This window comes from Leptosomus discolor, chromosome 21 (assembly GCF_034619465.1).
Source record: "Leptosomus discolor isolate bLepDis1 chromosome 21, bLepDis1.hap2, whole genome shotgun sequence".
Classification (NCBI taxonomy): Eukaryota; Metazoa; Chordata; class Aves; order Leptosomiformes; family Leptosomidae; genus Leptosomus; species Leptosomus discolor.
This window is the reverse complement of record NC_141411.1, coordinates 4,116,248-4,127,128: the sequence shown is the minus strand read 5'-3', so window position 1 is coordinate 4,127,128 and position 10,881 is coordinate 4,116,248. Positions and strand designations below refer to the sequence as shown.

The following is a 10,881-nucleotide window of genomic DNA, read 5'->3' as shown; positions in this document are numbered from 1 at the left end:
AGGGGACACTTGTACGTGCACTCAGTAGTGTCATCACCTTCATCCCCTCTTACCCCCAAACTCCAGCGTGCACACTCTATTGCTTGAATCTAAAACTAAACATTTAGCTTTAGTTCCAAAGCCTGTTACCATCTTACTTCTTACCTAAGCAGACTGGTAAATTTAGGTTATAGGGGAATTTGCATTAAGTCTTAAAAAGTGTACATATTGCTTACATGCACTGCTGTTGTTTTGTGGCTACAAGACCTTCTGGTGCTCAGATTCATACAGCACAACCCTCAGTTTGCAAAGTTTGCGGATATCGTTGTGTTGCAATACACCCTCAAGCCATTTGCCTTCAGGTAGATGCTGGTTCTGTTTATTCTTACAGTCCAGTGCTCATACGCCCCCCCCCCCCCCCGCCCCCCCATTTCATGGCAAATGAGCCCAGTCACGGCAAGGTTAGAGTTTGATCCCTACAGCACTGGAATGAGTTTTCTTGGCCGTAGCAGCTGAACCCTTAGGAGCGGGACTGAGTTTCTACCAGTGAACATAGCTGAAATACCAAACCCATCCATGTCCAGATGAATATTGCTTTTTCAAAAGGTCAGTCCTCCACACCTGCCCCTCCAAAAGAGTCTGCATTTTAATGCAATTGAAGCAAGCGGATGTGCAAGGGATCCTGAGAATTACCCAGCACCTCTGTCTGACCAAGGAGAACCTGCACGCTTGTGGCAAAATTCTCTACTGGCCTCTAACAGGATGGAGATCTCAAAATGCATAGACAACATACACATGGCAGCAGAAACTTAGATCTTTCCCCCGTGTCCATCTACATACATTCTACTCCCCATTCCCACTCTGTATTCCAGTTCTTTTCTCCCGTTTCTGGATTGTTTTGCCATTCTGTGCTTCATTCTTTGTCATTCGTTGGTAACTGCTTGAGTGCAATGATAGCATATTCCACATTTTCATCTTCGGGTTTTCTGTGAACCTGACTTGGTTCAACATTACAGTAGAGAGGATCCTCAGGGCTGAGTTGGGATTTAAAATTCAGGGCCACATATTTTAGGTCTTTGCTGTCATCTGTGGGACTTTCCATTCTTTCAGTGCTGTCAAGCTGTGAAAAGAAAGGGAAAACCTTGTTAGCATGATTCAGTGCCAGGCCACAGCTGTCACAAGATTTTCCTAGGAAGAAAGGAGAAGCCATGTAAAAACTTACCTTCGGTAATGACAGAGGTAGAAAACCAGAAAATTCTTTCCTTTATCATCTCTCCTTGATACAGGTTACAATCTCATCATCTAACCTTGGTTTCTAGTCTCTGAGTCATTTCTCAGAGATTATTGGAATTTGCTCCACTGTGTTTTTTTCCTACATTAATTACCCCTTCACTCTCCAGCTAGGAACATTCGTCTCTCTGGTGACATTAAATACCATTTACGCTCCTGCTCACAACCGAAAATGAGCACCAAAGTCCTCATCAGATGGGTCAGCCAGCTCCTCACAGACTATTGGTAGGGGATTCGGTACCATATGGGAAATCTATCATGTTCCTTACCTGTGCTATGTCCTCTGGTTTTTCATAGATGTCCACTGCTTGTGTGTTACCTTTGGAATGAGCCAAAATCAGAGGTTTTAGAGGTAGAGAGGTCCACAAAATGCCTGGGCATTGCCTATGCTTCAGGAGTTTTGGGGAAGGCTGTGGGATTGCCCAGTGATAGAAGCAATGGGTGTGCCAGTGGGACCCATCTACCCTGAATCTGGTGAACACATCACTCACTTTACTTCTCCTCTGGCATGTTAGGAGGTGTCCTGTGCAGAGTCTGAAGGAAAACGGGTTTGACTTATTGTGAGAGGAGAACACAGCAAGGAGCCTGTCGTGAGGCTTCCCAGGCTGAACCTGCCTTATCATCTTCTCCAGGGCACTGTGAGTTGGGAGAGTGGAGTGGAAAAGTGACGGCCAGAGAAGGCCCTGTTTGATACGGACTAGAACACGAGGCATCACCAGTCTCCACGTACCTCTTCTCTTCAGCTGCTTGCGCTGCCTGACGCACAGTGTTATCGAGCTGATGAGTGCCAGGATGAACAGGATGCTCAGGAACGCAGAGAGCAGGATGAAGGTCTTGACATCTGAGCTGCAGCCAGGAGAGAAAAGGCGTTACCAGTGTTAGACAGTAGCACAGCACGATGCTGGTGCAGCCCGTTGCCAAACAGTGACCAAAAAAAAAGGGACAAGGATAGTTTTTATGCACTAGGTTTTATGCACTTGGAAGGAGGGTCTGATCCTCCTGCAGCAATGCTATCTTGAATTTTCTACCTGGCTGTGTCATCTGAGCTTTTGCTAAACTGCTCTCTGGGCTTTAAAAATAAGCTACTGCTCAAAGTTCAGAGCACAATTCCAGGCTCTCTGAAGCGGGTGCCTTCTCCTTCTGTGTTTTGCTGCACCTGGAGCACTGGAGCTGATGTATGATTGTACTCTTAGGTGCTGCTGCAGTGTTGATAACTGCAGATGTCCGAAGGGGACTTTACATTTAACGGCCTGGTAAATAGAAGGACAAAATAGCAGCCAAGGACTATTTCATTGTTAAATATTCATGGACAGGAGTGAGCAAAGTCCAAACAGAAAGGCTTAGTGGCAGAATCTGGGGATTTCTATTGCTGCAAAGCACACAGCCCGGAGTAGATAGGCATCTGCATTCTAGAAAGCTGTGATTTGATTTTACTAATCTGTTTCTTCCTTTGTAATTACACTCTGGGCAGGAGCTGGAAGAGGAGAGGCCATCTTTGGTAAGGATGCCTGTCATATCTCATTCCTCTGTAAGCAGGGGTCTTCAGAATGCCCAGAGACCACCTGCCCCAGGATGACAGGCATATTGTGGGTGAGACATTAATAACTCTTGTCTGTGTCCAAGCTCAGAGACTTTTCTTTAGGCCTTACCTGGGTGCTGGGCTGTTAGCAGAAGGGGTTGTTGGACTGGTGCCTGCAGTACCTGGCACAGTTTTCCCAGCTGATACTGCAATCACAAACACGAAGAGAAGAATCATCACTGCTGGGCTGCTTTGCATTGACCAGCTAAACTTCCCTACCATTGCTACCATGGATGAAAAACCGCTCCCGCAGCGACACCCAGCCCAGACAAGCTGCCCAGGCTGTAACCTGTGCCATCAGGACTCGCTGGCAGCCAGCAAAGCAGCGTAAGATGGGAGGGAAAGGCGAGGAGCTCGGCAGGAGCCCTGCTCTGTGCGCACCCACCCCAACGCGTGGCAGAAGGAAGGGCTGTAAGTGCAGGCAGACACGCTCTGTGGCAAAGATCTTCTGGTAGCAATGAAGTACTTGACAACTCTGCGCTTAAGCAGACAGAGGCTTGCGAGAACTAAGCGAAGAACGTTGTCTGTGAAATTGCTTCCAGGGCCGTTTCTGTGCCCAGGGGAGGTTGTGCGTGCAGGAGCCTGCTCGCTTAGAGACTGCATTCAGTCCCATGTGTTAGGAGTTTCTCCTAAAGAATTATACCATTCCCCTCTCGTCTCATGGATTGCCATATCCCTTCAGTGCCGCTCTGACACATTCCCAAAAGACAGGCTGCAGCGTGGTGCTGATCTCCCACAATCAGGTGCCTAAATGTTATCACTTACTGTGAAAACATCATGCTGAAAGAAAACCTAGAAGTCGCAGACCTTTAAAATATAAATCTAAAGGTTGTCCCCGTGGCAACCAAATGTGAAGGTGTTAATAGTCTTTGAAAGCCAAGGGATGAGCTGCTATAAAGGGGCAGAACTGGCATCATGAGAATGAGTGATAGAAAGACCTCTGTGAAAACACCTGAAGCTGTTCTCAGGTAAAAGGGAAGAAACACAGCACACGTGTGTGGCTCAGTTCTGATCCCTGCTGCTATTCCATAACATGGTTAGTGTGAGAAGGTACAATGATGTAGGGTTTGGGCAGGGAAACACATGCAGAGATGACGTGGGAGGTCGTGTAAGCTGGGCAGTGCAGAGACTGCAGGGAGAGAGTAGAAAGTGAGTTTGGAATCTACAACCAACCACATTTCCCTACAGGTCAATACTCACCCTCAGAAATACTGAGTGTAACCTCCACCATCCGGAAAAGCTGATCTTGTTCAAAAAGCGCACACCAGTATATGCCAAAGTCCTGTGCCTGCAGGTTCCATATGGTGACAGTGACGATCCCCTGCTGGGTGTCATCCTGGATTGTGACTCTGTCTTGCCGAAGTGTCCTGCGGTACCCTGAGGACCTCAAATCCCTGTGGACCAGTGTGGTACATGATTTCTTATCTCCCTGTTTGCACCAGGCTTTGCTCACAGCCCCATAGTCTTGGGCCCTGTACAGACACTCGACAGAGACATTGCCTGACTCCTTGGCTGTGTATCGTTGGGTCCCTGGAAAACACCCGGCATGTTTGGTGAGATCCCAAAGCAGTCACAATAGCACCCCTTCCTCATCACTGGAGTACGTGCTGTGAGCTGAATGCTCCCTGGATCTCCTTCTACCTCCAGACACTAGGAGCAGAAGGGGGCTAGAGCCAGATTACTTGTGCAGAGCTGAACCACCAATTGGGTAGGCGCTCTCCCCTTCCTCCAGTTCCCCCAGGGACCTCATGCTGACAGGTGCTCAGCCCGTAGGGTCTGGGGGGCAAGGACCAGGGAGGGCTGGCGGTTGTGGAGCCAGAGCAAGAGCAATGCCTGGCAGTGCGGGGAGCTCTCAGCAGTGCCCAGCGTGGGCGAGCCCAGCGCTGAGCTGGGGAAGCTGCTCCTGGAGCCGCTGGATCAGCCCTGTGGGAAGCAGTTGTAGAGCGTGACCCCATTTGTGGGAGCTCACCAGAACCTCCCCTGAGTCTCTGCTGGGAGCAGGCAGAGCAGGAAGGGCCAGGCCTGAGCTTTGGCTCCACAGGCCCAAGGGGCAACTGCCATTGTGTCCCCTAGAGAGACAGATGGACAGGGAGATGGGTGTCATCTGTGTGGCAGTGCTGGGCTCCTCCGTAGTGGCACACAGGATGGGAGGGAGAACAAGCAGGGGAGGTGGGGCTGAAATCTGCCGACATCCACACTTGGCTGTCAGTAGGTACTCACTCTTGGACACAGAGAGCCTGAACTCCATTATCCGGGTGGGATGAGGGTCTCCGTACAGCGCACACCAGTACGTGCCGGCATCCCGGGCCTGCAGCTTCTGCATGGTGATGGTGACAGTCCTTGTCTGGGTGTCATCCTGGATCAAGGCTCTGTCTTCCAGGGCTTTGATGTTTGTCCGCATTGAAGGGTAGCCTGTCTTCACCAAGGTTTTACACCCAGTCTCACCTCTTCGACACAAAGCTTTTGTACCCATGCTGTGCACCAAGGTGCTGTATTTGCACGGCATGGAGAGACTGTCCAACTCCCACCCGTGCAGCTCTGCAAAATAGCAAATGTGGTCACTGACCCACAAGCAGTGGGCATGTGAGCTCCCCTCTGTACCAAACTCTTCCCTGGGGCAACTTCCTCATGGATGGCACATCTGTCAGGGCAGGGGTGAGGCAGGGCAGGACAAGAGGGAACTGAGAGCTTACAGGGTCAGCTGGGTCTGTGGGGCTCCTTCACACAGTGCCTGTGCGAGCAGGGAAGGCAGCAAGCAAAGCTGGGGAGGGTAGGGGGCTGTGGGAGTCAGGGGAAGCTGCTCAGCTGTGTGGGAGAGGGGGGATAGAGAGGGGGAAGGAATGATGCTGCTTTTTGACAAGACTTGGGTTTGTGTGGGGAAAAAGGTACTCACCCTTGAAAACATTCAGTGAGACCGTCTTTGGTGAAAGATATTCATAAGGGTAAGCGTAGAGACGGTAAGCGCAGGAGTATGTGCCCGTGTCCTCTGCCTGGAGGTTAGTCATGGTGATGGACAGAGTCCTAAGCACAGCGTTGTCCTCTATTGTAACTCTCCCGTTTGTGAACTTGGGGTATTGTGTTGGGTAGGTCATCTCTGCTAATGACTCAACACATCTGCCATCTTTCATGCGGCACCATGCTTTCCGGTGTTGGTAGTGAGCCTGTGCTGCGTAAGGACACTGGATATACAGAGTGCTCCCTTCCCATCGGCTCTCCTCAGCATCAGGCGTTTGGGCTTGGAGACCTGTAAATATCAGGTGTGGTGAGGGAGAGAGGAGCTGATGCAGGGCTGCCCACAGCCTCCTGACAGACACAGGCAAACTCTGCCTCCGACCTTCCTCTATGGGCAGTGTGGCTGGAGAAACTCTGAAAAGCGAGATCCATTCCCCTGGTAAATTCACCTGCTTGGAAAATGGGAAGGTCGGTTTCCGGTGGGCAGCGCTGAGATTTGAGCTGGGACTGCAACTGTGATTTCAAATCTAGTATCTTTGATTTAAAACCCGCAGACATGTGGGGACTAGAGGTGTTGCACCTTCGAGCCTAAATGGAGCAGTGGTGGGAACTGGGGCTGCCTCTTCCGTCCCCAGCCCTGCTGTGAGTTGCTCAGCTCAGAGTCCAGCCGGTGTTGGATTCCCCCCCACTGTGGATCTCCCCAGGCAGTGGGAGGTAGGGAAAGGTGTCCCATGCCCCCGGGCGGGTGGGAAGCCCGAGACACACGCAGCCCTTCTCTTACCTGGGAAGTAGAGGGGCAGCAGGAGGAGGGCTCTCAGCTCCATGGCCATCCTCAAGCCCAGGGAAGGGGCATTGCTGGGGACTGCCGAATGTGTCCTGTTCAAAAGCGTCTGCCTGTGGACCTTCCTGCATCACAGTGACGCTGCTGGAGGAAGTGCTTGAGGTCTTGCTTTCCCACGGAAATCCTTCACCACGTTTTGCAACAAGACTGGTACGAAGATAATTTCAGTGTGCGTTTGGGGAAGTGGCTGAGAGCAGAGCTCAGCCCGTCCTAATGCCAAAAGGCCCTTTGCTGCTCTCGCCTGGCCATGGTCATGCTCTGCTTTGGCTGCCCTAAGCCACGAGGGATGGAGCAGGTCCTTTGTCCTGGTCTAGCAGGTCCTTTGTCCTGGTCTAGCCCTTCTCTCTGGGCTACCAAGGTGCCCTCTGCCCAGGCCCTGGCTGGAAAGTCTCCTCAGGCAGGGTGGCAATGAGTCCAGGGCTGTGTCTGCACGGACCCTCCCACGGGCCGTGCCGTTTGGGATCCCAGATCTCCACCACCCCAACCAGTCCCCTCGTGCCCTCTGCTCTGCCACGCTCAGAGGCCTTGGTGTGCCCACCCCCACAGTGCCCAGCTGGGGAAATGAAACCAGAACCATTTGGCTTTTGCACATTACACAGTGATGACTCCACAGGCACAACTGAAGTGATTTTAAGTACAGGGGAAACAATGCAAATATTGAAATAATCCATCCCCCTGCATTGCTAATAGGAAAATGGGGTCTTCTGCTTATTCCAAATTAATTCTTTTACTGTATTGTAAAGGATAACACAAATGTAAGTAAAAAATTTGGTCTTTCACGGAAAGCAAATATATTTTTGGTTTAAAAATCACAAACTTGCACTAAAGTATAGCTTTCCTCAACCAAAGATTGCTGTCTGTGAAGATCTGGTGTAGAAACTGTTCTTTGTGTTTTAGTGTTGAGGGATTCCTTGGTTTTATTCTGTCCTACTCGAGCACGAGTAAGAAGCAGACCCTTAAAAAATGAAGAAATTGCGCTGTGTGGCTCGGGGCCAGCTCCGCTGTAGTTCTGCACAAGTTCTTGCGATGGCTGGTGGGTTCAGTGTGTGTATTCGAGAGAAAGGGAGGGATCAGGCAGGAACTGTGGTTGTCAAAAGATGAGGAGATTCTCCAGCTTTGGTTACAGCTTAGTACTGTGCTCAGGGACAGATCTTTTCATACCTATTCAAGCCTTGTGTCTAGAGACACAGTGAGCACAAATATATATGGAATTATATTCCCTCTATGGAATAGTTAACAGGCCTGAGCTGGCTCTGTGGAGGCTTCAAAAGACTGGGGATATAAAAGGTTTGGTAAGGAAACAGAAGACTATGTCAGTCGTGTGTGATAGTAAATCTGTGCTAGTCATTCCTGGGGGCTGCTGAAATAGTATTACACTGCTGTCATTTGGATGATCCCAGTTCCAAAATCATTAGCAACTCTTTTATGTGCATTTGCTTCCTTGCTGATTCCCAGAGACTCTCCTTTTCCTTGACAGAGGCTTTCAGAGGGATCCTTCCCTTCAGAGTTCCTTCTTGTGCTGCATCGAAGGTGCAGTGCTCTGTCCACTTAGCCTGGTGTGCCTCAGTACCCGGGATTCTGCATCTTAATAATCAGCTCCAGCCATGAAACAAATGCTTTAAGGCCTTCCTATCTTGATTCACACAGAATTAGCCTGTCCTTAAGTAGCTGTGGTTTCTATTAAATATTGCACACAGAGAGAAGGAATCACTGCCAGGACGGTTGTCCCTTGAGCCAGTGACCACATGGTCCTTTCAGGGAGTGGTGGAGCTGGGCCAGGCAGTGCCAGGGGACGTGGTTTTTGCATGACACACTTATCCGTGTTTTTGAAGAGGAAACTGGCTGGGGTGACTTGGCTTATGGTCTTGGAGAAGCCAGAGTCTCCAGGTAATAGGAACCAGAGCTGGCCCATCTCCCTTCGTAGCAGTGCAGAGAATTTCTCCATCTGAAAAGAAATGTGCTTTGGTGGTAGCAACTTTTGGAAAATTCTTTTCCTAATGCTGCAGTATGATGCATTGTACAGGACCTCAGACAAATGTGCAAGAGTAACTCTGTACCTGAGCTCCCCTTGCCTCTCGTACTGCCTACCCTCTTCTCTTACCTGAAAAAAGAAAAGCAGAAACAGGAAGAATCTCTGCTTCATGCCTGAATTGGAGCCAAGAGAAAGAGCAACACTGAAGGCAGATCAGAGAATCAGTAGATGTCTTCTCTCTGTACCTTCCTATTTCACACTGGTACTGCTGGAGGAAGTGGCTGACCTTAGTGGCTTACCACTTGGCTTGGCACAGAAATCCTTCACTGCTGTTTTACAACCAAATTCGTACCTGAATAATTGAACTGTCCGTATCAACAGAGTTTGGCCAGTTCAGAAGACACAGGTACATGAGCCGGAATTCAAGGAGGAGCTGTTTTCTTCTCCCCATTGCATCAACAGAAGCTGCACTTCACCACCTTGCTACACTTTCAATGTTGTCCCTGAAAGACGCCTTGACACTCCCAGCAGCAGCATCATTAAAATCAGCCAGCTCTAGGCCTCGGAAAAATGGAGAAATATTTCAGTTTTTAGAGACACATAAACATCCACGTGGCTGATTCTGAACCTGGGTGCTTCACAGGCCTGGATTTGACCACAGTAGGGGTGGGAGAAGAGAAAGACATGGAGTGGTGCGATGTCACATCCCTGTGTTTGTGCAACCCCTGGGCAGAGCTCACAGGGGGAATGGGGAACAGCTCCTGTTCCTCCTTTCCCTTGGCCTCCCCAAGGAACTCGGTCTCCTGGAAATCGGGACAAAGCCAGGTCTCCTCAGGGTGAGCAAAGCCACCTGTGGAAACATCCCATCCAACCATCAAGCCACAATGTGTCCATCATAGCCACAACCAAAGTCTCCCTTTAGCGATGACAGTCACAGCTCTGGGGTGGACTCGCTCATGGATCTTCCACAACCGGCTCTACCTCAAATAGCTGCTTTGGGAAGCACAAGCAGTGGCAAGTCTTATTTGCCTTGACTCCGTGCTTTCTTGACCTTACTCTCATTGTAGCTGCTGTAAGGACGCTGGAGAAGGCCTGTCCTTCCACTCTGCTCCACAGACACCTTGTGCTTGCCATAATGCCCCGAGACAGTGGGGCTTGGTAGATTCCCTTCTGCCTCCCCTTGAAATCTCTGTGCCTTTCTCTGTCCTTTAAGCAGTGACAGTAAAGAAGTATAATGGCAGTAAAAGCCTCTGCCTCCCCACTGCCAGCGGATGTGCTCACAATGCTCTCCCCTGGGCTAGTGCCTACCTGCCTCGCTCCATCAGAGCAGCACAGAAAGACTGTACTGACACCCTGGCTGCAAATAATTTCCAATTATATGAATAAGCAGCTTATTAACAATACATTCTGGCTAATCATTTTGTGCTAGATATCTTCGCATTGTCTTGTCCCCAAATCCCTCTCTCATCAGGCATTTGATGCTCAGTAACAAGAAGGGGGAATGCACAAATCCCAAGAGTCTGCAATTAGTTCAGTTTCTACAACTGGTTGCCTACAAACTGAGCCAAGAAGCGTGCTGCATCGCAATGCCTCATCCTTTCCCGTAGCACCTGCATTTGCCATGTCCACTGGAGGTCCTGTCTTCAAGGAGAGAAGCTCTTTGGGGCAGGACAGGTCACGCAGAGATGTCTGTCTAGGACCCACCGTGTTGGTCACTAAGGAGCAGCAAGGAAGTAATGAAGTTGGTCCTCTTGCTGCATCTCTGACAGAGGATCGATATGGCTTTTAATTATAGTATCAGAGAAAATAAGATAAATGTTATCTCAGGCGGTCACTTAATCTAGCCTAGTGACACACAGTAGGATCAGCTCTTTTGATGTAATTTCTAAAGATCTCTGTTTAACTAGTTTAGGTTGCAGCATTCTCCTGGTGACCTGTGCTGGTGCTGTACCACCCTTATTTGAAAGCTTCTCCCAACATTTGACTCTCCCTGCTATTTAAATGCCTCGCTCCCTTTTGCATCCACTGTGACCTCAGAGAACAGATTATTCCCTTTCCTTTGCTTTATATGCTGTGACGCCTGCCATGCCACCCCTCAGTCTTTCCACTCCCGTCTAACCATCCCCAAGTCTTAATTTTCCCTCCTATGTTGTGTTTCTGACAGCTTGGATCACTTTGTTTCCCTTCTCTGAACTCTCTCATCAATCCACCTCTTCTCTGCCTATCTACTTGGACTCCCCAAAGCCCCCTGAAAGTTTCCTTTAAGTT

At 49.7% G+C, this 10,881-nt stretch overlaps 1 protein-coding gene across 2 annotated transcripts; it reads right to left on the bottom strand.

The window, feature by feature from the left end:
- Positions 1–492: 492 nt before the first annotated feature.
- Positions 493–6,689, bottom strand: LOC104349505 (polymeric immunoglobulin receptor). Of its 2 annotated transcripts, XM_086476536.1 has the most exons (8): positions 6,582–6,689; positions 5,742–6,092; positions 5,069–5,386; positions 4,049–4,378; positions 2,919–2,994; positions 2,000–2,115; positions 1,539–1,588; positions 493–1,099 (listed from the first exon to the last, which is right to left on the bottom strand). In XM_086476536.1, exons 1-8 carry the CDS (start codon positions 6,628–6,630, stop codon positions 893–895), a joined length of 1,497 nt encoding a protein of 498 aa, XP_086332662.1. In that variant the 5' UTR covers positions 6,631–6,689; the 3' UTR covers positions 493–892. The 2 variants fall into 2 exon arrangements, with proteins under 2 accessions (XP_086332662.1, XP_086332661.1); XM_086476535.1 differs by lacking the exon at positions 1,539–1,588 and having other exon boundaries at positions 1,062–1,099; positions 6,582–6,680.
- Positions 6,690–10,881: the final 4,192 nt, after the last annotated feature.